The following is a 25,918-nucleotide window of genomic DNA, read 5'->3' as shown; positions in this document are numbered from 1 at the left end:
CTATCAAGGTATTCCAATTATTACCGTCCATGTAATGTGTACCAACGAGGACATGACTATTTTCAATGAAATGATGAATGATAACATTTTTCAATAAACAGCATGATTTTGACGAGACAAACTGTAATTTAGAAATTCTCATAACGATGTTGTTATACTTGATCACTACCTCTCTACTAGAGAAAGCCATTTATCCCATCAAATATTAGGTTGAGTTTCGGCATGATCGGCGTCGCGGTGTATGGACTGATATTACCGTAGCGCCAAAGGTGATTCCCTTATTATGCATCAATTTTCTTTATCTTTCCCTTCATAATTCGTTAAGCTCAAAAGTTTATAACTCCTTTTGCTTGATGATTAATGGATGATTTGTCAAGTTTAGTTTGTTAGCTTAATTGATCAGACCAAATCACAAAAGAACATTATATTAATCTACAACTTACATCGGTCATCCCAAAATTAATCATATTCTACTCGTTAATATAATTTTATCCTTAATCTTCCAATAGCAATCATTATTCCTTTTCCCCTCTGATAAAAATTATGGCAAACCAAATAAAAAAATATAAAATTATGGTAATAAGGAAAAAAAAAACGTGAAATTATTACGAAAGTATAATTGAGATCTAAAATTTATTATAAAATATAATCAAGTCTTAAAATTTACAAAATGGTGCAATCAAATCCTAAAACTTATCAAATTAGTTGTAAAAATTACAAAAAATGCAATCAAGTTTTCTAAAAATTAAAAAAAATTGCAATTAGAATTTGATTGTACTTTTTGTAATTTTTAAAATTTAGTTGTAGTTTCGTGATGAATTTTAAGATTTTTAGTGCACATATCTTCGAAAATGTAAATATTCCTCGTAGCGCGTGCCATCTTCTTCCTGCTTTGATCCTTCCTTTGCCCCCGTCGCGTTCATTGGCAATAACAAAACCTCCATTGACGAGCACATCTACCTTCCTCCACTCTCTCTCTCTCTCTCACGAAACTCCGGAGATCGCCGACACTTTTCGGGCGACGTTCTCTTGCTCAATCTTAGGAATCTCCGAAAACCCTACCTTGCTGCAGCCAGTCCGAGAAGCTTCCCGCTCCTCCGAGGCTTTCCTCTCGCATTACAGGACGGCGGGTTCAACATGAGGCTCGGTCAGAATCACTCTCACCCGAATCAGTCACAGAAAATGGCACTCGCTGGACTCGTCACGGTCCTGTTTCCGGTCTTCTTCCCCAATCTGTTCAAGCCACTGGGCCGGGCTTCGCCTTCCATGTTCTCCGTAAGCTTCTTCGCCTTTCCGTAAAGTTCCTCACGCTAGGGTTTTGGCTATCGCTTGGCGTGATTTGATGAGGATTTTTCGTTTTCGAGGATCGTTGTGACGGTTTTCAGTCGATGCCTGACCGGTTCAGTGATCTTCCATCCGTGAGTTTGGAAGTGAACAATAACTGTCATGTCACGGACTCTTCTCTCCTGATTCCTATTGAACGCGCAGGGAACATGCCGTGTAGTTTTTATGTGCGTTTCTGGAAAATTATGCTGGATGGGTAGTACGAAAAGAAAGAGTTTTAGATTTATCTACACTTCTTCTTTTCTTATAGTTAATGTCTTCATCATCCATTTTTAAGTGTTTCATATATGAATTTTATGTTTCTTTTTTTTCAATTTTCGGCTAACCGAACTTTTACGAAGTGCTATGTGTATAAATGCAGTATTTGAAGGAACTGTTACATGCAGGAATGGAATGCTCCAAAACCAAGACATTTGCCTCTGCTAAAGGCAGCCATACAGCGGCAAATTGTGAGTTTGTGGCATTCTTAGCATAATTATTGAAAGGAAAATAATATTGGTCTGTCATTGAATCTTTTTTCTTTGTTCCTTCTTCTATTTTAGCCCTTCAGACAACAGTTGGATCTATGGTCTCCATTGCCTGATCAAGGATGGAAGCCCTGTATTGGGTCTACAGATGATCCCCGTGAGTTCTACAAGCTACAGCTTCAGAATATTTTGTCCAGCATTGTGTTCTTTTCTCTTTTTACCTTGTATGTTTCTTTTATTACAAGACTTATTGGTGGTTGGTTTTAAATGTTAAAGGATGTTCTTTTGATATAATATGAAATTCAAGTTTTTTTTCTGGACAGCTCTGCCCGGGAAATCTCTGGGATACATCCAGGTTTTTCTTGATGGAGGCTTGAACCAGCAGAGGATGGGGGTATGTTCTTTTGTGTTGTTTGTTGTGTTTGCTTTCTGTAAAATTAGGGGCAAGGATGTGCATGTGTTAGCAGTGTTGTTATATTCTTGTATTGATGCTAATTTCACATTATCAATGACGTTGTTTGCCCCTTACTCTTTCTGTTCTGCTTAAAGATTTGTGATGCAGTTGCTGTTGCCAAAATCTTAAATGCCACTCTGGTGATTCCACATCTTGAAGTCAATCCTGTGTGGCAAGATACGAGGTACTCGCTGATCTAATCTGTCGTGCCATGTACTATTTCCTCTGGTCTTGCATATGAATAGAGGCTTGATTAATTTGTGTTTCATTTTTGGAAGTTCATTTTCAGACATTTTTGATGTGGATCACTTCATCAGTGTATTAGAAGGTGACATTTCTATAGTAAAAGAGCTTCCTGGCAAATATTTCTGGAGCACAAGGGAATATTATGCTACAGGGATTCGAGATACCAGAATTAAGATGGCACCTGTTCATGCTTCAGCTAACTGGTATCTGGAAAATGTCTTGCCTATTCTGCAGAGGTCAGTGTGTCAGATTTCTGGGATTGGGAATGGGATGTCTCAACATTTTTATGAGCTCTTACCTGATGCATTTATTCGTTGATATAACTCTTACTTATATGAATCTATAATCGTAAGAATGCTGGAGTTCTACTCCTTTTCATTGAAATCCCTACTTCCCGATTGCTTCTTGCTTTATGTTCATTTGACTGGAGCATGTGGTTCTTACTTTGCTTATGACAGTCGCCTACAACAATATTCTTGCTCATGCCATCCTCATGTATAATATATTTAGATACTTTGATGACCATAGAAGAATGTGAGTTTTTAACTTGAAAGGCATATATGGGATCCATAAGGCGATGTTAAGGAATGATAAGGTCAAATTAGGTAAAAGGGAAATTTGAACTTAGTTTGACATTATACTGTAGCATGTTAGGGATATACTGTTCAAATGCACTGTACCGTCGTATGTCAGAACATAAGCTCTAAAAAATAGCTCAGAAAACCATTTGCAGTGAATTCAGTGCTTCTTGTTGGCTTAACCTGCATAAAAGTTGGAAGCTCCATAAACAACGTCCATTGAATTTCAACAAATTTGAGCTCTCGTATCTTAAATAAATTCTGGCGGAAGTTAGATTCTATAGGATCTACTGCATTTGGAAAATAGCTATTTGCAGAGGGAAAGAGAACACGTATGCAAGAATACATGAAGCGAGGAAAGTGAGAGACATCATGAGGACAGGGAGAGTACCATGAACAGTTGCGCTCATTTCAAAAGAAAAGATGGGAAACTATATTGAAACGTCTCGAGTGAAATCAATTTACTGAATCTCAAATCTTGCCATTAAAGAGTAGCAATTTCGAGCACTTTTATTTGTGGAATCTCATAAGTTAATTTCCTCTGTAAGTAGTCCACAACAGAATGCATCCTGGTTACTTTTGACTGTGGAGACAGCCTCTTGCAAAAAATGCAAGGTAAGGCTGCATACCTTAGACCCAAAGTGGTCTGACCCTTCCCGGGGGACCCTGCGCATAATGGGATCTTCGTGAAGCGGTCTGCCCTTTTAAATCTCTTTCTTTTGTGACTGATGTGTACACCTCACGCTCCTTGCTGCAAACCCAATTTCATAATACTGCCAGTGCATGACTATCATTTTAAGTTAAATTTTTTATTTTCTCCTTGCCATTCAAAGAAAGCTGGAACTTTTGCATTTTTGCTCAATAATTATATCATTGGAAAAGTATTAGACAAAGAAACAGCAACATGAGACAGTTATCATTGGTGCAGATTTGGAGTTGCTGCTATTTCCCCATTCTCTCACCGTTTAACCTTTAACAATCTCCCACCAAACATCCAGCGCTTGCGATGTAAAGTCAACTTTGAAGCACTAGCTTTTGTTCCTCATATCAGGGAATTGGGTGAGACCCTTGTAAGTCGCCTTCGTTACCCTGCTACAGAAAGTCAAGCAATGGGGAACTTATATATGAAAGACGGCAGAGAGAAGACGAGAAATCAGGGATCAGGAAAGTTCGTTGTGTTACATCTGCGTTTTGATAAGGTATGGTACTTCCTTGGAGGGATGACAAGCGTGATATTTTATTTTATTTTATTTTATTTTATTTTATTTTATTTTATGGGAAAATACAAAAATATTTTTCGAGTTTTCACCCAATGACCCAAACATTACTTCTACGTTTACCATATTGTTATTTACTTTCCAAAAATACCCTCCCTGTGTTCTCACATCTGCCCACATCCAAACACTAATCAACAATGCACAAAATGTAGCCTACTTCTCGGCCACCACAACCCCGCCACCCAACGCCATGGTCTTTGGCTAGTCTCCTCTAGCATCGCCTTAAAGCCTCCCAACCCAGATTCGTTTCCATTGCTTGTTGTCCTCGTGGATTGTCTCTCTGTCTTGAGGATTGAGTCGCCACCACGCCTGGGGGGCCTTGATTTGAGGTCACCTATGGCATTGTGACCTCATTTGAAAAATGGGGGAGATGTATTTGACCTATAAAATAGTAACATGCAGCACAAATGAGAAGATGTGACTCCCCATTATTGTAGGTGCATCCTATTAACAAAGTTTTACCCCAATCTCCCATTGATTGTGTGTTAAATGAGTAAGAATTTAAATAAATGGGATTTTTGGAACTTGAGAATAAATAAAGAAAATACAAATTACAAAATTAAGAATTGGTGAAAAATATAAAGATAACATGTAATAGTAATGTCTCTTCACAAGTTTATCTTCTTGACACATGGAACCCTCGTTAGTGTACCGAAGAGCTATGTTACACGGACACGGGACACGATACGCGACACGACACGACACGATACGCCGACACGTGAATTTTAAAAAAATAGAGAATTCCGACACGCTGGGACACGTTTCACATTAAATATATATTTTTATGTGGACATGATAAATTGTTATTTTCTTGAAGTCACAAATAAATAAATAATAAAAAAAAGCCCTTGGAATGAATTTACATAATAATTCTCTTAAACTTTTTTTAGTTTCATGACCAGAAATTCTTCCTGTGAGGGAAGGATGACCTACTACTAAGAGAATTAAATAATAATGCTCTATGAAGGAATTACGTCTGCCTGTGCACTTCCTTGTCCCACATCGGCCATGCAACAGAGAAAGAAAGAGACAGCTTGTTATAAAAAGGAGGCTCAGTCACGTGACTAACACATTTGGATTTGATGGGCCATCAAAAAGGCCTAACGTGTCCCCTGCATGAAAGCTTGGGTCGATGGCCAAAGGCCCATGGGGACTGGGGCAGATTATGAATTTGAAGTACAAGATTTGCGAGAATTAATTTTGTATTGTTATTGAATCGTGTCCCGGCGTGTCGGACACGAGTCGGTGTCCGACACGTGTCCGACACGTGAAAATTATTTCTGAGAGCGTGTCCGTGTAACATAGCTGAAGAGTATGTGATTTCTACAACAAGACCCAGTGATCTAATCAATTGTACTGTTGCTCAGACACCAGGTCGGTTCTTCCTCTGGTTCGGTTTTGACTATTCGGATTGATGGCTGTGCCCGTGGCTTGGTTTGAATTTGTGACTTCACTTGCAGGACATGGCAGCTCATTCAGCATGTGATTTTGGTGGGGGTAAAGCTGAAAGAATGGCCCTTGCGAAGTACCGTCAGGTAATATGGCAGGGAAGGGTGGTGAACTCCCAATTTACCAATGAAGAACTAAGGAATCAGGGCCGTTGTCCTTTGACGCCTGAACAGATTGGGTTGCTGCTTGCAGCTTTAGGTTTCAGCAACAGTACACGACTCTATCTTGCTTCTCATAAGGTAATTTTTGGTCGTTATCTCCAAGGCACGTAGGTGCTTTTTAAACCATTTTGGGCCAAAAATTGAGTGTCCTATGGGCATTATTATGTTGAAATTTTGTCTGCATTGGAGTTGAGATGCAAACTAGCAGTAAAATTTCAGGTGTATGGAGGAGAATCAAGGATCTCAACTTTGCGCAAATTGTTTCCACTAATGGAAGACAAGAAAAGTCTCTCCTCAGCAGAAGAGCGATCCAAGGTCAAAGGCAAGGCTTCTTTACTGGCTGCAGCTGATTATTATGTAAGCATGCAAAGCGACGTCTTCATTTCTGCGTCTCCAGGAAATATGCACAATGCTGTGGTAAGAACCTGACAACCCATGTCTTTTCTTCTTGAGTACCTGCATTTTAGTGCGTTTTATTTAGCTTATGATCACGGAATCCTGATAAGAAATCTAGTATTTGCTGCAGTAGGACCTCGGGCAAATAGTCTTGCACAAGTATTAGTCCCCTAACTTTCTTCAGTGCAAAATCAATCGTCTAAGTGGTTACTTTTGATTGGCATCATCAGCTAGGACATCGAGCGTTTTTGAACTTGAAGACTATAAGGCCAAACATGGGGCTTTTGGGGCAGCTCTTTCTCAATAAAAGCATGGAGTGGTCAGACTTCCAGCATGCTGTTGTCGAGGGACATAAAAATAGACAGGGACATATTCGGTTGAGAAAGGAGAAGCAGTCCATATATACGTATCCTGCTCCTGATTGTATGTGTCAAGCTTAAGAGGATTGAAGTGGATTCTTGCGTAGCTCATGGCATCTCTAATTAAGAGCTTGCTGCATCGTGATATAGTCAATACATCTGCGGGGTAGCATCTCTAAGTGGCTCTTTAGTATGTGCCACATGCTATTTGTAATGTCGATCTCATTCCCTTGGTTTAATTTTTGAGCTTATTACTTGTTGCCATAGGTTTTGTAGAAGAAGATTTTCTCACAAGTAGAGGATCCCTCTCTCTCTCTCTCTCTCTCTCTCCTTCCTCCCCCCACCCCATAGGTTAGATGATTTTCTCACAATTAATGAACTTCTCCCTTCCTCTCCGAAGACGGAGATAAAAGTTCATATTGAGGCTCTCGAGACTCTTGCATACAATCAGGACTTGTAAAAGATTAAATGGACATGATGGCATGAAGGGCGCGCACTGGTATTAGTCCTCTTGCATATATAATCAGGACTTGTAAAAGATTAAATGGACATGATGGCACGAAGGGAGCGCACCGGTATTAGTCCTGTTTGACGAATCTTTCCACACTGTAAACATCTTAGCCACTCTTCCAAACAAGGAAAGAATACGGCAGGTATAAGAAATGGAGGTCGATTTGGTCCTATCTCTGTTAGCAGGAGTTCAAAGCAGCCGGACGATGGGAGGACGCAAACCCTGTGTGCCTTATGAACATTATTTTTCAGAAACAGACCGATAAAAGCTGTACCCAGTATATGAACATATTTCCGCCCAAAACCGCACATTGGCATATTGCACATGTCAAGTGCAGGCCCGTGAATCCTCCAATTATGAAATATTTCTACTCAAAACTGCACATTGGCATATAGAACATGTCAAGTGCAGGCCCATGGATCCTCGAATGGGATTGGGGATGCGCGTCCGATGTGCTAGATCAGACCACCAATTCTTCATTCAATGGATTATTTACAAGTGGTTAATTCAAATTGGAAGTGTATCAGCATATGCAGCTTTTAAAAACACAGCTGCATGCACTTCTTTGCACAATTCCAATCAATCAACATCCTGTGGAAAATCAGCACTTACCAATTTCCTTGTAGTGTCAATGACGATTCAGTTGGTGCTAGGAACTAGATGATATCTGACCATCTTTCTTCTCCTTCCCACTTGGTGGAGACCCGCCACCATTTCTTTGGGCAGCCAATTCCTTCGTCTCAGAAGGACCAGATTGCATTGTTTCTTCTTCAATGGGAAGTGTCCGTTTCGAGCCCTCCAGAGCGACACCCAAAACAATATTCTCTTCCAAGGGAGGCCTCACCATTGATGTTGATGCGATGGGCCTCTCTCCATCCTCCTTCGGTTGTTTGGGAGGAGTATCTACCTTTCCACGTCCAATTTCCGCTGAAGCAACTGCAGAATCCTCTGAAGGTTCCCCTGTTGGATTCACATCCTTTGAATTCGTTTTCAATACATCCTTTGAGGTTTCTAATGTTCTCTTCTTTGGTTGCTGCGCTTCAGTACTTATATGGCTTTGAGGGTCAGAAGCCGGTGTTGCTGAAACCTTGGCGCCGGAGTTCGAGGTCACTTGATCATTGACTTTATCATCTTTTTTCGAGTCAACCTTTGAATCTTCCTTCAAGTAAAATGTTGAGTTCATTTCCGCCTTGGAATCTTTTTCTTCACTGGCACGCGTCGCCTTGGTTGAGGCCTTACTTTTGTCGTCACCGTTGATTTTATAAGAAGGTTCAATCAAAAGGAAGGGACGATTTGCTGCTGCTCTGGAACGAGTGAAGACCGCATCAGCAAAAGGCACATTTTCTAGGTCAGCTTCACCATATATTTTCTGAACTGTGCGGATGGGGGTAGCCAGTCGTGCACGATGATGACTGATAACCCTAAGAAGATCCAAGAGTATAGCTTCCTGTTCCATTGCAGGGTTGCAACATGTTGAATAGAGCTTCCATAACAAGAATTTATTACATAGATAATATAAGATCAAAATTCAATAACAAACATCTTCAGCTCACTGATATATGAAAGCATCTAGATAACCTCAGAGGCATTTTTAACCAACTTTCCATTATTCCATACAAGTAACCGAATATACTACATTTAAGAATTAATCAAATAAGCAATGTTCCCTTTGTCTTTGGCCAAAAATATATATTTCATAATGTTCCCTCAAAGACTCACAAAGATGAAAGAAGCTTGGTCATGAGAATCCTAATCGTACAAAAACCAATAAAAAAATATCGCACTACAGGCTAACAAACCAAACAGAAGAGAAAAAAGTGCAACTACTGCGGTTAGAAATAGTACTACCACACGTAGGTATGGTTGGACACTTCTGTCATGCATAATTTTGGAATAAAAGCCAATCAAAAGTTAAAAGCCACGCTCTGGTACAGTTTGTTTGCAATTAAAACCAATGCAGCCCATGAAATATATGAATATTGGTCATGCTACAAGAAAGAGGCCGGTAGAATTAAGGAGCATTGAGATTGCATGGACTGCACAACTTTCATAAGTTCCAACTATTGGCTTGCATAGAAAGTTCAGTTACTATTTTCTCTATTCTGACTTCCACAAAATATTGGCACACGTTGAAAGTCCAACAGGATCGTTACTAATTTCTTTATTCCAAATGGAAAAGGCCAACAGGTAAAAGCCCTCCAGGACTTATACCGATAAACTAGTTTCATGATACTTTGGTGTATGCTACACATAAACAGAATAAGCAACAAATGTACATTTCCCTGAGTAGAAGAAGCACTGGAAGAAAATAAAAACAAGATGATAACTGAACCTCTTTTTAAAACAACAAAAAGAACAGCAGTATCATGACAAACGTCCTCGAAAGTCATAACAGCATAGGCGTATAGGTGTATATTTACCTTGACACACAGGTACTCTTCAATATGTGATGTCTTCACAAAGCAAGATATCAATATCTGCAGGGCCAGATAATTTAGATAAAAGGTTAAACAATAGATACAAAACTAATCATTATTGCCAAGATAATATAATAAAGAAAGCCAAAGGCAATCCGTCATGCCAAGGCTTTTTTCTTCCTTTTTTTTTTTTTGGGGGGGAGGGCAGAGTCCTTTGACTATGGAAGGGAAATATAGTAAAAGAGGTTGCATTAACTGAGAGAAGAATAATTAATATTTATTACATTGGACATATCATATCCAAGTCTTTATTCACTATTGGGAGTAAAATCAAAATAAGATAAGGCAGCGATCCATCCCTCCAAGACTATCGAAAAGAAAATATCAAAGAAAAGGTGCATTTAGGAAGAGAAGGATGATTATATAATTTTTATTGGATATTGCCACATCCAAGTCCTCATGCACTATTAAGAGCAAAATCAAAACAACGTAAGGAACTCAGACTTCATATAGAGTTTTTATAACATCTGAAAGTTTACATCAACATTTTCATCATATTTATGTGAAAAAAAGGACCTCAAAGAATGATAATAAGGTACTTCGAACTAAAGAAAATGCCAATCAAACTTTTAACAAACATTAGTGTGTACTTTCTTTTTGGCCAAGGTCAAAGAGCCTATTTCATGACAAATAAGTCAGATTAATGATTTACAAGAGAATTTGTCTTGAAAGAGATCATTGTCCTTTAGATCCCAGATAGTGCACTAAAGCCGAAAGATTACCATTAAAGCCTGATTTTCTGGATTGATATTTTCCAGAAATACTCTTCGGTGCAACTTCTGCTGCTCCACTTGAGGATTCTTGGCCAACACTTTGCGCATATCAGCAACAATATTCTGTACAAATGAAAATTTGCACAGGTCAAAAAACTGGAAGCATCAAAAGAAACACGACATTAGTGGGTGAATCATGATTTTCTCACATTTATCTTATGGACGTCCAGGTGACTAACAGCAAGGTGTGTCTTGATGCGCCAATGAGTCTTCTGGCTAAGATTTCTCACAACACTCACAGTGAACTTGTGGTTTGGAATGTGCACTGCTTCACGATCATCACCTCTAATTATGGTTGGAGACCACCAACCAACATGCTGGCGTTTCCCAAATTTAGCAAAACAATCAAAGTTAATCATTAGAAAAAGAAAAATACCCACGAGATGATTTCTTTAACTGGATGAAGATAAGAAAATTAAAGCCCGTACCTCAACAGTACCAGAGACTTCATAGCCTTCAATCTTTGTTTGAATCCATTCATTCACAACGAATGGTCGTGTAGCGTGAATCATAATACTTGAAAGAAAATTCGTAAATATCTGAATGCACCAATAAATAATGAAAGAAGTCATTACACAAAAAATTTAATGGCTAAAGCCGATTTCACAGACAGATCATTAAATCCCTGTTCCTCAACATCATATGTACTGACAAGCAGTGCTCACCTCGCGACCAGCAAGGGTGAGAAGTACTGTACCAAGACCCCCAGCTGTCAGCCACCTCTGTGTGGAGAATCCAAGTAACTCCATGAACAATGATACTGCGGCAACCCACACTGCAGTGTAAATAGCTTTTCCAGCAAAATTGAAACCCATCTGCCAAACAAGAAGAAATTCATCAAAGAGGGATTTCCTTTTTATAAAGAAGCTTCCAAGACAACTGTATCATCCTGAGATTATGGTCCTACGCCAGAAGAATCCAATGTTGTAGCTAACAGGCAAAACATTTAAACCATTCCTCTACTCTAAAACCAATACAAATAGCACTTATATGCTCAGATGCATGGCCATTACACTTAATGTCAGTGGATATTCATATGAGACGTGAAAGCAAAAAAGTCATACATTTCTTGCATCGCTGGCATCATTTGCTTCCATATAGTGCTTCTGTGCTTGCTGAATGATGCTGAAAAGGGGACATCCATACCACGTACTTAATCGCAATGGTTACACAAAAACAAGGAAACCTTGAAAAATCTCGGTCTAATCAGACATAGGAACACAACAGATGAGCATATAATATCTTGTACAACCACAAAGGAAGGTCTAACAAAGGTCAACATTGGAATTCTGAATCATGGACATGCTCCCAAATAATCTTCTCAATTTTTTAAGCTCTCTTGTCAGAAATAACCTCACTAACTGAAGACAGATAGATATTCCCCTGATTCCAACACCAATTCTTAAAGATCAAACTCACCTTGATAAACAAAATGCAAAAGCCAGTACAGTCGACAATGATCGAACAAAAATAAGAAGCCGTTGCTTAACAGCTTGACTAGCTTCAGTCGGTAAAACTACTGGATCCAAAGCTCTGTAACATAGCCAGCTCCAGTTTAGTACAAATAGTCTTGCTGGTAATAGAAAAAAATGCCAACGTATACCTAGACTCATAAAATCATTTATGCACCTGCAAAGGAGTGTCACTCCAGTCCATACTATCAAAGGTTGGAGATATGATGTCATAATATAGTGTGTACTGCTCTTCTTCCAACTGTTGTCATTTTTCTGCATAAATTGGAGATAATTGTTCAAAGAAATTAGTTAATGAATAGATCACTGCCAAAAAAGAAAATACTTGTGGGAGAATGATTGTGTTTACATGAAGAAAGACTACCCTAATGAGACACATGAGTGGACCAAGACCCCAAGCAGCAAATGCAATGACACCAACTGCTGGGACCAACTTAAATACAAAAGGGCTTCCACCCAGAGAGTCAAATGACCTGCAAGAAGCACATTACAATCAAATTGATACGTATTATCAGGAAATCTGAAGAAATAACATATTCAATTAGCACCACTTTGTTCCAGCTAAAAGAAACTAAAATAATAATGAAAGAAGAATTAGCAACATTTCGGGAGAAATAAGTTTTCCTCACTCAAGTAGAAACAATTGAATTATCAGTTAGGGTTTCCTTCAAGAAGAGAGAACATTGCAAATAATATCAAGAAAAACACCAGGCCTTTAGATTTATTAATGGCCCTTGAGGAGCCATATGAGGTGATAAATATGCTCTTTAGGCGCTCGGGTCCGCTCGGGTCCCATCTAGACAAGTACAAGGAACGACAAGAAATGTGTGACGTGGACAGGCATTCGATTTAGCCGCTTAACTGGAACGGGGCACCCAAATCGAACTGACCAGGCTATTGTTCTCTTGCTTTGTTACGTAGACCTCCTGGAGTAAGACATCAATCTAGACAATGCAGGTAGTGAATTGGAGAAGAAAGAAGAATACCTTTTCAAGACTAAAGCAACAGATTTTACAACTGGGACTTCTTTTCCACCACCAGGCACAAGAAAGGACCGGCAGACAAAAATATTATGTCTAGAAGATATGGGACGTTCTGGCACACGTCCCTTGCCTAAAAGACAGAGACGCCATGCATCTTGCCGCTGTAAATGCCACATAGAATTTCAGTCTATTGAACTATTGTTCAACAAATCATCAAAACTTCATCATATATGGAGATACAAAATAGACATGCAAGCACCCGCACAACATAAACTAACTGCAAAAGCAGGCCTCATATCTGGAACGGAAAATGAAAAACAAGGGAAAGAATGTGCGGATATTCGTGACTACAAAGGACAGAAAATCATTTATTTCAGAGTGCAAAATAAGTGACAAAAAGAATATTAATGACAACATAAATGACAGCCAAACATTGATTTTGAGATTACAAGTATCAAACCCTGCATATCCATACCAAAGAATGAGATGAGAGATTGTTGCCCAGAGAGAGTAGCCGGCCTTTATGCAGAACACTCTGCGCAATGGGCAGAAAGAAGAATGAAACCAGTAGCGACAAAGAAAGGCAAAATAATTTGAATAGCAATAGCCCAACACTAATCTCTTACATTGTTTTGGTAACAGCATTTCGGTTCAAAGAAAAGCCCTAGTTCACGGGACAACTGCATGGAACTAGAATGGGCCATCACAGGAAGAGTGAAGAAGCTTCCAGAAGGATAATAGATGACACAGATTCAGTTGAGGTAAGTTCAAACCACAAAACACATGCCCTCATAAGCAAAACACAGCACTCCAAATTTCAAACTGCCGAATCGCCTGCAAAAAGTATGAAGATTAAGGGGAAGAAATCAGAATTATACCACAATAGACAGTGTGAGGGATTTGATTTGCTAATGTGGTTTTGCACTGAGCAATAAATAAAGGTCTCAAATTCGTGCATACAACAAATCTATACAAAAGTATCATCCTGACTGATGTGTGGAATACATTTCTTCTTCTGGACGTACCTGACAATCACAATGAAGCTATAACCCATTAAATATGAGGGAAACTAGAACAAACCAAAGACTATTATTACGATAAAAGAGCAGAAGCACGCTCTTCGCATTAGCAACAGAATCTAAAAGCACCAATACAAATAGTTGCATGAAATGTGTACACCAGACAATAAAATTGGAGCGCGGATGCCTTCCATGGAGTGTGTTACATTTCAAAACCTTTTAAGTCTCCTTCAAACAGCATTGGCAACATCTTAAAGAACCTAAGGTTCAATCCTAATATGAGTTACCATGCATCCAAAGAACTCATACTTGACCGTTCTGCAAAGAGAGTGTACAGGTATAAGACTTGCGCACATCTATTGTGATATCTGGCAAACGCCACTGCATATACATTGCATAATGCCTCAGCAGCCTATGATCCTACATGAATAGTCAGCAGAATACTGTCCCTTGATCTGTGATCCGTATTTTACGCATCAGACAGATACATGCATCACGACGAAAATACCAACAGTCTCCGACAACAATTCTCTCACAACAATCTCCTAAAAGAAACGGGAACAATTCAGAAAAGTCAAATCCCAAGCTCTGCAGTACTTACCTGCCGGAAATTGATACAAACCTAAACCAAGTATCAAACCCGGCCCAGCTTTGAAAACAGAAACTGTTCCAGAGTTCTAAATTCAACTCTCTCCGCCGTTTAAAACCACATCTAAGTCGAAGAGAAAATCAGGGATATTGCCTCGCAAATGTATAGCTATCAAAATCGCGAGCTCATTTTCCAGCTGAAACCCTAGGTTTCGAAATGCTAACTCGTTCACAAAACGTACCGACAATCAATTGGCATACGCTTTCTCGACGTACCTGCTCGGCAATTCCACCTCCAACCGCACGAAATTTCGACTACAATTATCTCTCTAAAGCCAAAAGAGGTTGATCTATTGCATGTCCAACCCGCCCAACAAAAATGCAGCAAGAGAAGAGAAAACCGACAACATTTTCCCGGTAAATCCCGAGGAACTTTCCTGGGAAAATTCAACCAAACAAGCGAACGGGCCGTTACCTTCGCGACTGGAGACGCTGACGGCAACACCGATCTCGTCTGTCGCTAAACCGATGAAATATCTTCGGTCCGTCGATGGATTGCTTCCTTCAAATAGAAGCTAACAGCTGAGATTTTTGTGCGAGGGAGATGAGGGAGGCGCACGGTAGCAATCTGTCTGCTAGCTTGCGCAAGGTGCGGATTTGACCAGAAACCGACGTGGCCCAATGAGATCGCGACTTTCCGGGTGTAACCAAACGAAGCGGGGCCCGCAGGCTTTTGCCCAATATTTACAACGTGGTTTTACGTGGCGGATAGACACCCTTCCGTGTTGGGGTTCGCGTTTGAATTCTCTTGCGGAGTCATTTGACGATTTTGCCATTTCTGTGTTTTCTTATATTATTTTTTTTAAAAAAAATTTCGGATTATTCGCTTTGCTAGTTTCCGCTTCCCAAAAGCGCCGGCACGCAAGGCAAGACTTCTGGGGTCAAATAATAAATTATTGTCTTTTCGAATTATTTTTAGCCAAAATTGAATAAACTTTTATGCTGATCAGAAGCACTCTTTTTTTTATTATAATAAACTTTTAACATGTAAGCAGATCTATTGCCATATCACCTGTCGAATATGATTGGTTTACATAGTTAGAACACATGATCTAGTTCACTATACAAGAATTGCCCCTCGCCCGCCCCTATCCTAAAGATCAGATTTCAATATTCGTCCCTAGACGTGAGGACCCGACTATCTTAAAGCTCGTTAAATGCCTTACAAATCCTTTGGACTGGTTAAAGTTAAGTCCGAATCATCTGCAAGTGCCTGGATAACTATTTCAATATTGACGGGAAAAAAAAAACTTTTTACTCATGGTTAATTGGAAATAAACAAGCCCATAAGTTTTGGAATATATTATCATGTTAATAAATTATTTGCCTGTCACATGCTGTGTAATTGGAAGCATCGTGCTTTAAGAGCTCGAATGCTCAACCTTATAATACGGTGAGATTGCACCGCAGAGATTATTTCAAAAACATGACTTGAGATCCGATCTCCGATCTTATTTGGTTGGCTAAAATCAATCAATCAAAGGGGCAACATGAATTAAAATTCATAGTTGCAAATGTAGTGGTAATTAAGGTGTGATTTATTGCACTTGGTGATCCTATTGAGCCGAACCAGAATTTTCATAAATAAAAACAAATTGATGACATTAGAAAAGTGTACAAAACTAAACATATATTTTCATTGCCAAAGTTATCAAACTCTGGCCACTCTTCTATCTATTCACACCAGGATAATCCTACACGTCTTAAAAATAAGGAGTGAGCTAAAGGCAGGTAAATGAAATCTATAAACCTAAGGTAAAAGGAAATCATCTTACCACTCAACTTAGTACCAACAAAAAAAAAAAAAAACACGAGTTTCGAGATAAATACAAAATAACCCATCTACAATAAATGTAGAAATAGATACACTATCTTTCCTATCATGACATGAGTACGTCGATGTGTCCGGGAATGTATAAACATAACGTGTGAACAGATTGGGATTTGGCAATGCGGTAAGCGAAAATGGATCGCTTCTAGAGGAAGTTTATGCTACAAAGCAAAAATCACCCAGAAATGAAGTGTACGAAAAATACTCTTGTACCTAGAAAGGAAGACTTAAGCTCTATATCAAAACGGTCGAATTTAAATTGGCGCTTTGACCGATTAGGTTGGAGGGATTCGCACGTGTGGAGAGATGCACACGCGTAATAAAAAAACTCAACAGCATCGAAATTCAAACGCAGCTTCAGAGAGGGAAAGAGAAAGCTGAAAGCCAAAGGGCATCCTCCTACAAAAGCCTCCTTCAACCCCCCCGACTTCTCCATTTCAAATCCTTTTGGGTCCGTTAACGTTGAGAGAGAGAGAGAGAGAGATGGCTAGAGCGAATCGGCGTCCGAAGCTGGCGAGCACCGCCGAGCACAGCTCGTCCTCGTCCTCGTCCTCATCGCCATCGGCAACGGGGACGCCTCCACCAGTTGGCGATGACGAGCAGCAGCAGCATCAACCGGACTTCGAGAAGAGAGCTCGCGATTTGGAGATACAGAATGGATCTCACCAGGTTCGTCATCCACCGATCTATTTCCTGTTTCTTCGGGACCGGATTTCCGAGGATCCGAAGATTTCCCTGATTCTCCATTATCGGCCACAGAGTCGATTATGTGGATCTATATCAGTTGCTAGGACGTTGCCTTATCTTGAGAATCGAGAAATTATTTTTCAATGTCCTTGTGATGGGATCGATTATGTTGGCCTTCTACTGCCGAGTATCCTACGTTGCTGAAATTGAAGACAGACCTTCGGAGGAATCTCAGTTCAATCCTCTTTTGTGCCTGCGCATGTCGGATTTGCTTTGACGGCACCAATAGATGTTTCTTCCATGCATCCTTGTCTGAACCAGTCTGCAATGCAATTTTTGTGTTCCAGATATTGTGGTCTGTGGTTGCGTAATTTTGGCTCCGATTGGGAAAACACTCTCCAATTGCCATTGGAGCAACTTACTTTTATCAGCGACCAAAAGAGCATAACATTGGTTTCCAGGATAATTGAATGCCAATTTACTCAACATTTGTTTCCTGGATAATCATGAAATCTGTTAAAGAATCCCACATTGCTTTTCCATGGGATTTCAATGGGCCTTATGTTCATGTAGCCTCCACCTATAAGCTTAAGCTTTTGGTTTGGACCTTCTGACCAATTTTTTGCATGTGGTCCTTCATAAAATATCGCAAACTCCTTTTTCTTGTGATGTGGCAGAAAGAGATTGAGGAACTGAGAAGCAAACGAAGTAATTCATCAGTCACTCCTAATGACAGCATGCGCAAGATGAAGGAAGGCTATCTTCAAAAGTTAAATGTGCTTGAAGAGCAGGTCATATTTTCATCTGTCAGATTTGCTTATCCGGCAGAACATAAATTTCAAATGATAAAAAAAAAACACCTGCCTTATTTATGTTTTGTGGTGGTGCATTTAGGTTAAAGAATTGAAGAAGAAGCAAGATGTCCAATCCCAACTTTCTATGTATAGAAGAAAAAGTGAAGAGAGCACAAAGCATTTGCAGGACGAGATTCAAAAGTTGAAAGCTCAAAAGGTACTTTATGGGTTGTGCAATGCTTGTGGTCTTTGATTTCACGTTTAAGTAACATCATACTTCACTATATACTCTGTAGGTTCAACTCCAATGCAAAATGAAAATGGAGTCCATGCAGTACAGGTTGTGCAAGGCTTCATTGGAAAAGGAAATCCTTCAGGTACATAAACTAATGTTCTTGACCTATTTCATGTTTTACTCATCAGATTTGTATCTGATTAATTTTTCAGATCTAGAGACAGATGACATGTCTAAGTAGATCGTCAGTTCATACTTGACCTTCAGATTAGGAATCTGATTGTGACATGTTGTAGTTGGTCCCATGGAATCTCTTTCCATCCCTAGTTAAATATCTATCAATAAATACGTTAAATAATGCAAGAGCATGAAGGTCCTTAGCTCCTGGTTGGGAGAAAGGTAGATTCATTGTTACTTGATGCTTGGAATCTACTTAAGCGGCCTTCACTTTTCTTCTGATGTCAATACAGATGGTTAGATGCTTGGTAAGTTCATTTTCCTGTCCTTAATAGCTACAACTTGACTGCTTGCTTAGTCCGAACTTTTTTCTTGCAAACTTGTTGCTCAAATAAGAGACTGTTTGTCTGAAGAGGGGTGTTCAGCAGCATGAGCTAATTATAACAGTTCTCCATATGTTACTCAATATGCCTTCCATAGTGCAAAAGAATCTTACATGCTGATCTATCTTTTGTTAGCTTAAGAAAGAGGGAAGGAGAAATGACTACGAGATGCATAAACTATTGGCATTAAACCAGAGGCAAAAGTTGGTAAGATCATGTGCCTGACACATATGTTACACTATTGGAATTATAATTTTCACCATCTAGGATTTTGTGTCAGGTCTTGCAACGAAAGACAAAAGAATCTTCTGTGGCTACGAATCGCCTAAGACAACTTGTTGAATCTCAAAAGGCTCTGTTGCATATGAAAGCTGGTAAGCGGTTTGATTGCTCCAGACATTCTTTCAACGTGTACAATGTTGTACCTGACCCTTTTGTTATCTAAAAAATCTCGTGTAGGGTCCAGGAAGGGAAATACTTCTGGGATTCAGGTATGCTAAAACATGAAAACCTGATTAAATGGACAACCCCTCGATCTATGCGATGGTTTCTACTTTGACAATTTGCATATCCGGTCTGACCAGATTGATACTTATACACTTTAAGCATAACTCCAGTAGAATATAGAGATGCTAGTTGATCTTCATAGCAACCATCTTCTACCCAAGTGTGTTGGTTTCCACTTTCTGAAGTCTTGAACCATGTTTTAATTGCAATGATTCTCCAATACAGTTTCCTCCCCACGTTGAGCTTGTAATACGATGGAGTAAACTTCTTGCACAATTTATTCATAGAACTTTCATCCATATAGCATTCTGGTATGAAATTTTCTTTTTCTTTTGGACCAAGGTCAGGAGTGTTCTGTAAACCGTGGTTTCACTTTTAGGAAACTCCAATGCACAAGTGAATAAGGGCTGTCACTTAGGAAAGTGGAGCCTTTGGCATGCAATCACAAAGTATTCTTGCTCCAGACTTACCACTCATAACTATGAATTCCAGGCTAGATGGACAAATAATATTTTGGACTTATTAATCATCTTAATGTTAATTATATATAGGATGGTTCTGCTTTGAAGCTCTTATTCTACTTCAAATTGATGGCACAGCTGCAGGCTATTGAGCATGAGCTTGAAGTCACATCACATATAAGTGAGATTTGTTCTGAATATGAACATCAAGTAGAGATGTAAGTTGAGCTTAAACTCTTTTTTTTTTTTTTTTTTTTTTTTACGTCTTGTTCTTGGTGAAGTTGGCTTGTCATTTTATTGGTTATTCAAATCTAGGTTAGGGATTTCCCAAAGAGATTATTGCCTTCGGTTGCATGGTATTCAGCACCTAGGGATTTGCCAATGTTTGTATATCTGTTGCTGGCTACTCTCAGCATGGGCACCTTTTACGTGTCTTCTTGCCTTCTCTTTCTGTTTCTTTTTTCCCATTCCATGTGGCTGAGATCCTAGATTAGTTTACACTAGCTGAAATTTTTTATCATTACAAGGTGTAAGCTAAATTTGCACCTTCCGTCGCATGGACTGGAAACTTCATATGCACGTCACTCCATCTCCCAGCATGACTAGCATAATTCGATAAGCTATGACGGACACAATGATGCGATGAGGCATTATCTGTTGTAACTCTAGAGAAAATTTGACAATTTTATTTTAGCAGACAAAGAACTTCATAATGGTTGTAATAACTATATAAAAATAACTTGAATTGCTTTTTAATTTGACTTAATGGGATTTTATGTACTTAATTATGTTTTCTGTTATCTATATGAGTTTGTTTTGTGAAATTGTACAATTTGCTCTGCCCACAATTATTGTTAAATAATTTAAACACATAGCAAATAAACACCATTGCTCGCATCTATTTATTCCACCTAAAGTTATTGTCAGCTTGCTCAAAATCTTGTATACTCAAAAAAGTTAGATGTAGCAGAGATTTTCATTTGTGAAATGGAAGTCACCTATGAAATCTAATCTAGATGCAAGGATAACCATAGAAATGATGTAATTTGCAATCATGCAAGGTATCCCCCAAGTATTGGTGGAATGACGCTCTTAAAAGTGGTGGGTATTATTCACTCAATTTGTTAGTCATGTCATATCTAAACCTCATCTTTCATACATTTCATGAACGGGTTTCAACGATAAGAGATACACGCGATATGGTTCTAGGCAGTTATTTCAGGATTAGATTGATGTATCAATATCTCAAGTTGACCGGTTGCCGTTCAATTGCCAATTTGATGTATAGTACTGTAGTGAAGGTAAATACCAAATATAATATTATACAAGCATAGAGATAAAGGTCAATCATTTAGAGTGGTTTAGAGAGAGTATGCGGACGGTGGACATTCAAATTTTAACTCGCCGGCCATTCCAATTATGCATTTCTTCTTTCAATAGATGCCTAGACTAAAGGGGGAAATGCATCATCCTAACAACTTGACCAATTGTTTACAGTAACTGGTTTGGAGGAGAAAGCAGATGAGAACAAGGCTCAGTTTTTGGTTCAAGTTGTTGAAGAAACTAGTCTGGTCCTGATAACATTTAGGAATTTGTAGATCCTGTGGTTTCTTTAGAATCTTCGTTCACGCTTTACTTTCTCTATACATGATGGCCGAGATTCTCTACACCTGGGATCGGCAGATGTTCTCCCATTTTGTTGGATTTTGAAGTAATTTTTATGGCACTTTGATATTAAAATTCTTCACTCTTGCCTCCTTTGTTGTTAGGATGGCAGATGAGATCATGAAGATAAAGGAAGAAGCTGAGTCACTAAAGCAAGAGAACCTCAGGTGAGTAAATTTTTTGCTTTATTTGGCATTGTGAATGATTCCTTTATGCAATTTCTTCCATTAGTTTGGCCTTGGGAATGATATGGGTATTAAGTATTGCCATTAACCTCAATGCTCCCTGCTGACATTCTCATCGTTCTTTTCTCAACAATTTTGAAGGCACTTGTTGGAGAACAAAGAACTCGAGTGTAGAGAAGATCCAGAGCTGAAAGACTTGAAAGAAGATGTAGTTAAACTGAGTTGTATGCTTCACAAACTAGAAATGCCAAAAGCCAAATTCCCACCTCTGGAAGAGTTGCAGGTTAGTACAGCTGTACAACTTTACTTCAGTGCCCATTAAATCGTCAAGAAGATATAGCTAAACATCATGGAGATTGATAGCTCTGCTGGGAAATTTGAGCAACACTTTTTTTCCTTGACGAAATCTTATTACATCGTGCAAGGTGACAATAATTCTTAATTTGTGTGGCTGGATTATTAGGAGGACTTGAGTCAATCGTCCCTATCAATAGGGAGTAGCAGTGAACAATCAAATACAAGTACACATAAAGCGGAAACTTGTGAGAATGTTGCTGCCAAGGGGGAAAATGCATCAGCCATATGCTGCTCTTGTAGTAAGAAATCTTTGTGCAAGACAATGAAATGTCAGTGCCGAGTGGCTAGGGGCAGCTGCGGGACATCATGTGGTTGTTCGCATACCAAATGTACCAACAGGAGCTCACTTGTGGCCAAGTTGAATGAAACCATCCCAACACAAGTGGACAAAGGAAATGGACACTTGAAATGTTCAGGCAGCGCCGATGCAGAGAAGGTCCTTGATGCTAACGATGTGACGACACTTCAGAGCGTGAACGGGGACTCAGTTGCAGTCAAGCCGGATGAAATTATCCCAAGAGAAGCGGCTGAAGGAAATTCGAAATGTTCAGGCAGTGCTGAAGCAGAGAAGAGTAGCATTCTTGATTCGAAAGATGCAACCGCAACTCTGAATGCAACTGTCACGGTGCCCGCCGAGACAAATGATAACTGTGGCCTTAAGAAGATGCCTCTCTATGATATTGCCAACACACTGGTATCTTATTCATTATTTCCCATACCATTTTCAGTTTCCTACTTTCCTACTTTCCTATATTTACAGCAAAGCACCTCCTAGTCTGATATTCTTGTGGGGTACGAGTAAATTTTCCCTGCCTGAAGAGATCTCATATCTGTGCAGATGAAAACATTTGCTTCAAAGCATAACCAGAGAAGGAAAAGGCGAAACTGAGGTCCCAAAGTAGCGCAATCGAATGGCGGAACAGCCTGAAATCCCTGGAAAGCCGGACTCTGAAGACTAAGTGCGCAGCAACGTCCAGTGGTATAGCTGTCTCCTATTGGCGAGGACCGACAAAACTCAACTGGATCCCATCCTCCAAGGAGGAGAGTGTGAAGCCGAACCAACTCGATTAAGTTCCGACTCAGTTTTATCCTGGTGGTTTGTTATCTTTTGTTAGCAACCTCACAATAGAGACCATTGTTTGGATAACTAGAATCAAAGGTATCACAGAAGCTGCCTTTTTGAAGTTGATGAGGAGGTTTGATTTGACATTAGAGGTTCTGATGCCACATTCTTTCATTGATTAATCAATAGAAGTCTGAACAGAAAGTGAATAGGCATCCCTCTATGCTTTGTCTATATCCGGTCGCTGAATGTGAGATTGAAGTTACTGGTATAGGAACTGCCTCATCCTTGGCTGTCTTACAGAACAGGAGTACGCCTCATTGTTGCGATTTTCCACAAGTAATGAATACTGGGAGTTCTATCTACCTGCCTAAAAGAATTTCCTAAAATACGAACTTATTTTTCAGCGAATATGTCTTCTTCCCAATATGCCTTCTAACTACTCTTCTTTTCTCAATGGTAGAGGCCAGTTTATAAACCATGCAGATGGATGCTTCAGTTTCTTTTTTCACTTGTGAGATTCTGTTGCATTACAACCGAGAAAAGCATTGCAACAGGAGGCCTTTCTCTTTAGTAAATAGAAGCAGGGCCAAGGGCTCGCAAAAGGTGAAAGTCGGAACCGACTTTTAGGCTTTTACTTATGACGTTTCCGAGTACTGTGAAGGATCTATTTTTGACTTTTTTTTTTTTTTGAAATGTAACATGGTTGGAAATATTTAACACCGGTCTCATATCGGCATAATTCACATGCAAGTTTTTTGAAGTATAGATGCTATTTTAAATTTTGGTGGGAAAAGTTAAAAAACAAAAAGTATTGACTTTTCTGAAGTTGACACTGGTGACTCTTTTATTATCAAATGCAATACCATAGGTATACTCCTATAGTGAGCGAATTTGGAATTAGCAAGACCTCTTTTTCAATGCATCATATATCTTCCAAGGATAATTATCTTATCTACACTTCGTTCGAACATAATCTTTTGTATTTCTAGTGAATGTGACATTCCTCCGTTCATTGATTGAATACCTCACAATAGCATCTCTAAATTGCTTTGCACCATCAAATTTCATGGATATGCAAAATGCTAGACTTATACTGGTTGAATCATAGAAGGGAAACTTACTTTTCTTTTTATGCTGAACTGCAACATTATTATCCTTATCTCCCGAGCTACCGCCGCCATCATCACCACTTTCATCGTATTACGTATCATCACCATTAGTTGTAGGAGGTTTGTCATTCCTGTTTACTAAAGTGCCCTCATCAACTACTCGAAATGGTTGTTTCCTCCTTTGTTGATATCCCCTCACTTCTATCCTTACTTGTGCAATATCCTCATCATCAACATCACTTGGGCAAAGTGTATGCACAAGTGTTTCCTCATCTTCATCTCCATCGTCTTCATCATCAACATCCCAGTGTCGCAAGTTTATCCTAGTCTCTTCATCAAGTACTGAGTCTTTGTCATCGGTAATGCCACCATTTCTCCGATCTTGTGCACATAATTCTAACACACGAGCCATGTGAGAAGCCTCGGCTTCCAGTCCTCTCAAATCTTCATTAAATGCATCATCAGCTACTTGGTTTCAATACTAGTTTCGAACACGGTTTCTCGATGTTCATCACCATCGTAGTCAACGTACCCAAAAATTTCATGACCACACAAATGCTGGTAAACAATATCTCTCACACAATTATCATCAAACACATATCTGACACTATCCCTCCGACTTTACTAGGAATTTGATAGTATAATTTTCCTACTTTGCATTGCTCTTACTCAGCTATATCTTTGACAAGATCTTTATATGACAGCCAACCGACGTCCACGAGGATAAAATCCATATTGCCCCTATGTAATCGCATTGTTCCCCAAAAATAAATTTACCAACTTTCCAAACTCTAAAGGCGCTTGATCTTCCGTGGCTCGGGTAGTGAATAGTCTCCGGGTAGGGGGAGCTATGGAATATACTATTGTGGTAGTCGAAACGACGGATTCCCCAAATACGTTACAATACCTCGCTCTTTATACGGGAGCAGCTCTCGCTAAATATTTTATGTTTCGTGAACAACACACTTTAATCATTTATGATGATCTCTCCAAACAAGCACATGCTTATCGTTAAATGTCTCTTCTATTGCGAAGACCACCCGGTCGCGAAGCTTATTCGAAAGATGTTTTTTATTTGCATTCATGCCTTTTGGAAAGAGCCGCTAAATTAAGTTCTCTTTTAGGTGACCCATATTCAAACTGCAACCAAAGAAAAATAATAATTTAAATAGCATGAACCACAAGATAAAGAGAGGAAAACTTTAACAACAGTTCCTACAACAACAACACTTTCAATAAACAATGGCGCAGAGACAACTTACAATATGCCCCACAATCGCATCACTTTGAATAAATAATGGGATAAATGACAACTTCAATAATCGGTCCCCACAACCGCAACACTTTTGATGAATAATAATTTGGGGTGTCGGTCGGTGCACTCAAAACGACAAACTTCAACGGCAAACAAAATCAAGCACTCACCTTTACACTATGGTAGCAAGCCCTATTTTAGGCGTTCGGTCAATGTCGTTTTCACCGCTCTTGCACTCTCTAACTAACATGACATTGAATAATATTTTACCCATTTGTCGTCATTGAACAAACAACAAGAATGACTAACCTTTACCCTCTATTCACCGATATTCGTCTGCCTTAGAAGCCCTATTTTCTTGAGAAAGGTCGATTGATGAGGGAGAGTAGAGTGATCAAGAGAGCTTTCATTCGGTGACAAATCGAATCAAAGTCTGCATGACCGAGAGAGGTAAATCTATAGAGATGATCTTGATTGTGATTGATTTTACCCTAATTCTATTGGGACAAAATTGATTTTTCCCTAATGGCTGTCTTGTGCGACTACTTTAACAGATGGAGAAACGACGTAAACGACATCGTTTCTTCCGTAC

General features: G+C 39.3%; 3 protein-coding genes across 10 annotated transcripts; 2 read left to right on the top strand and 1 right to left on the bottom strand.

Moving 5' to 3' along the window:
• Positions 1-884: 884 nt before the first annotated feature.
• On the top strand, positions 885-6,970 carry LOC115739618 (O-fucosyltransferase 31). Of its 3 annotated transcripts, XM_048274909.1 has the most exons (11): positions 885-1,275; positions 1,386-1,418; positions 1,731-1,793; positions 1,887-1,968; positions 2,135-2,205; positions 2,361-2,449; positions 2,544-2,747; positions 4,018-4,288; positions 5,827-6,054; positions 6,196-6,393; positions 6,603-6,970. In XM_048274909.1, the coding sequence occupies exons 1-11, from the start codon at positions 1,138-1,140 to the stop codon at positions 6,810-6,812; spliced, it is 1,587 nt and encodes a 528-aa protein (XP_048130866.1). In that variant the 5' UTR covers positions 885-1,137; the 3' UTR covers positions 6,813-6,970. The 3 variants fall into 3 exon arrangements, with proteins under 3 accessions (XP_048130866.1, XP_030528678.1, XP_030528680.1); XM_030672818.1 differs by lacking the exon at positions 1,386-1,418; XM_030672820.2 differs by lacking the exon at positions 1,386-1,418 and having other exon boundaries at positions 1,142-1,275; positions 1,706-1,793.
• A 712-nt stretch (positions 6,971-7,682) lies between these two features.
• On the bottom strand, positions 7,683-15,167 carry LOC115739617 (mechanosensitive ion channel protein 2, chloroplastic-like). 4 transcript variants are annotated; one of them, XM_030672815.2, is made up of 14 exons: positions 15,030-15,167; positions 13,574-13,781; positions 13,423-13,482; positions 12,951-13,108; positions 12,314-12,437; positions 12,122-12,219; positions 11,912-12,025; positions 11,557-11,617; positions 11,158-11,307; positions 10,921-11,031; positions 10,642-10,809; positions 10,442-10,555; positions 9,663-9,719; positions 7,683-8,689 (listed from the first exon to the last, which is right to left on the bottom strand). In XM_030672815.2, the coding sequence occupies exons 2-14, from the start codon at positions 13,649-13,651 to the stop codon at positions 7,892-7,894; spliced, it is 2,091 nt and encodes a 696-aa protein (XP_030528675.1). In that variant the 5' UTR covers positions 13,652-13,781; positions 15,030-15,167; the 3' UTR covers positions 7,683-7,891. The 4 variants fall into 4 exon arrangements, with proteins under 4 accessions (XP_030528675.1, XP_030528677.1, XP_048130865.1 ...); XM_030672817.2 differs by having other exon boundaries at positions 12,329-12,437; XM_048274908.1 differs by having other exon boundaries at positions 13,574-13,670; positions 15,030-15,145.
• Positions 15,168-16,816: 1,649 nt separating this feature from the next.
• LOC115739611 (kinesin-like protein KIN-4C) lies at positions 16,817-23,168 on the top strand. Of its 3 annotated transcripts, none has more exons than XM_030672798.2 (12): positions 16,817-17,114; positions 17,810-17,923; positions 18,027-18,143; positions 18,223-18,303; positions 18,857-18,928; positions 19,002-19,095; positions 19,181-19,212; positions 19,828-19,907; positions 21,459-21,521; positions 21,681-21,822; positions 22,006-22,590; positions 22,735-23,168. In XM_030672798.2, exons 1-12 carry the CDS (start codon positions 16,929-16,931, stop codon positions 22,783-22,785), a joined length of 1,617 nt encoding a protein of 538 aa, XP_030528658.1. In that variant the 5' UTR covers positions 16,817-16,928; the 3' UTR covers positions 22,786-23,168. The 3 variants fall into 3 exon arrangements, with proteins under 3 accessions (XP_030528658.1, XP_030528659.1, XP_030528657.1); XM_030672799.2 differs by having other exon boundaries at positions 16,818-17,114; positions 19,834-19,907; positions 22,003-22,590; XM_030672797.2 differs by having other exon boundaries at positions 16,818-17,114; positions 22,003-22,590.
• The last annotated feature ends 2,750 nt before the right edge of the window (positions 23,169-25,918 follow it).

The sequence above is a fragment of the Rhodamnia argentea genome, chromosome 2 (genome assembly GCF_020921035.1).
Source record: "Rhodamnia argentea isolate NSW1041297 chromosome 2, ASM2092103v1, whole genome shotgun sequence".
Taxonomy (NCBI): domain Eukaryota; kingdom Viridiplantae; phylum Streptophyta; class Magnoliopsida; order Myrtales; family Myrtaceae; genus Rhodamnia; species Rhodamnia argentea.
Note: the sequence above shows the minus strand (reverse complement) of the source record. Positions and strands in the feature narration are given on the sequence as shown.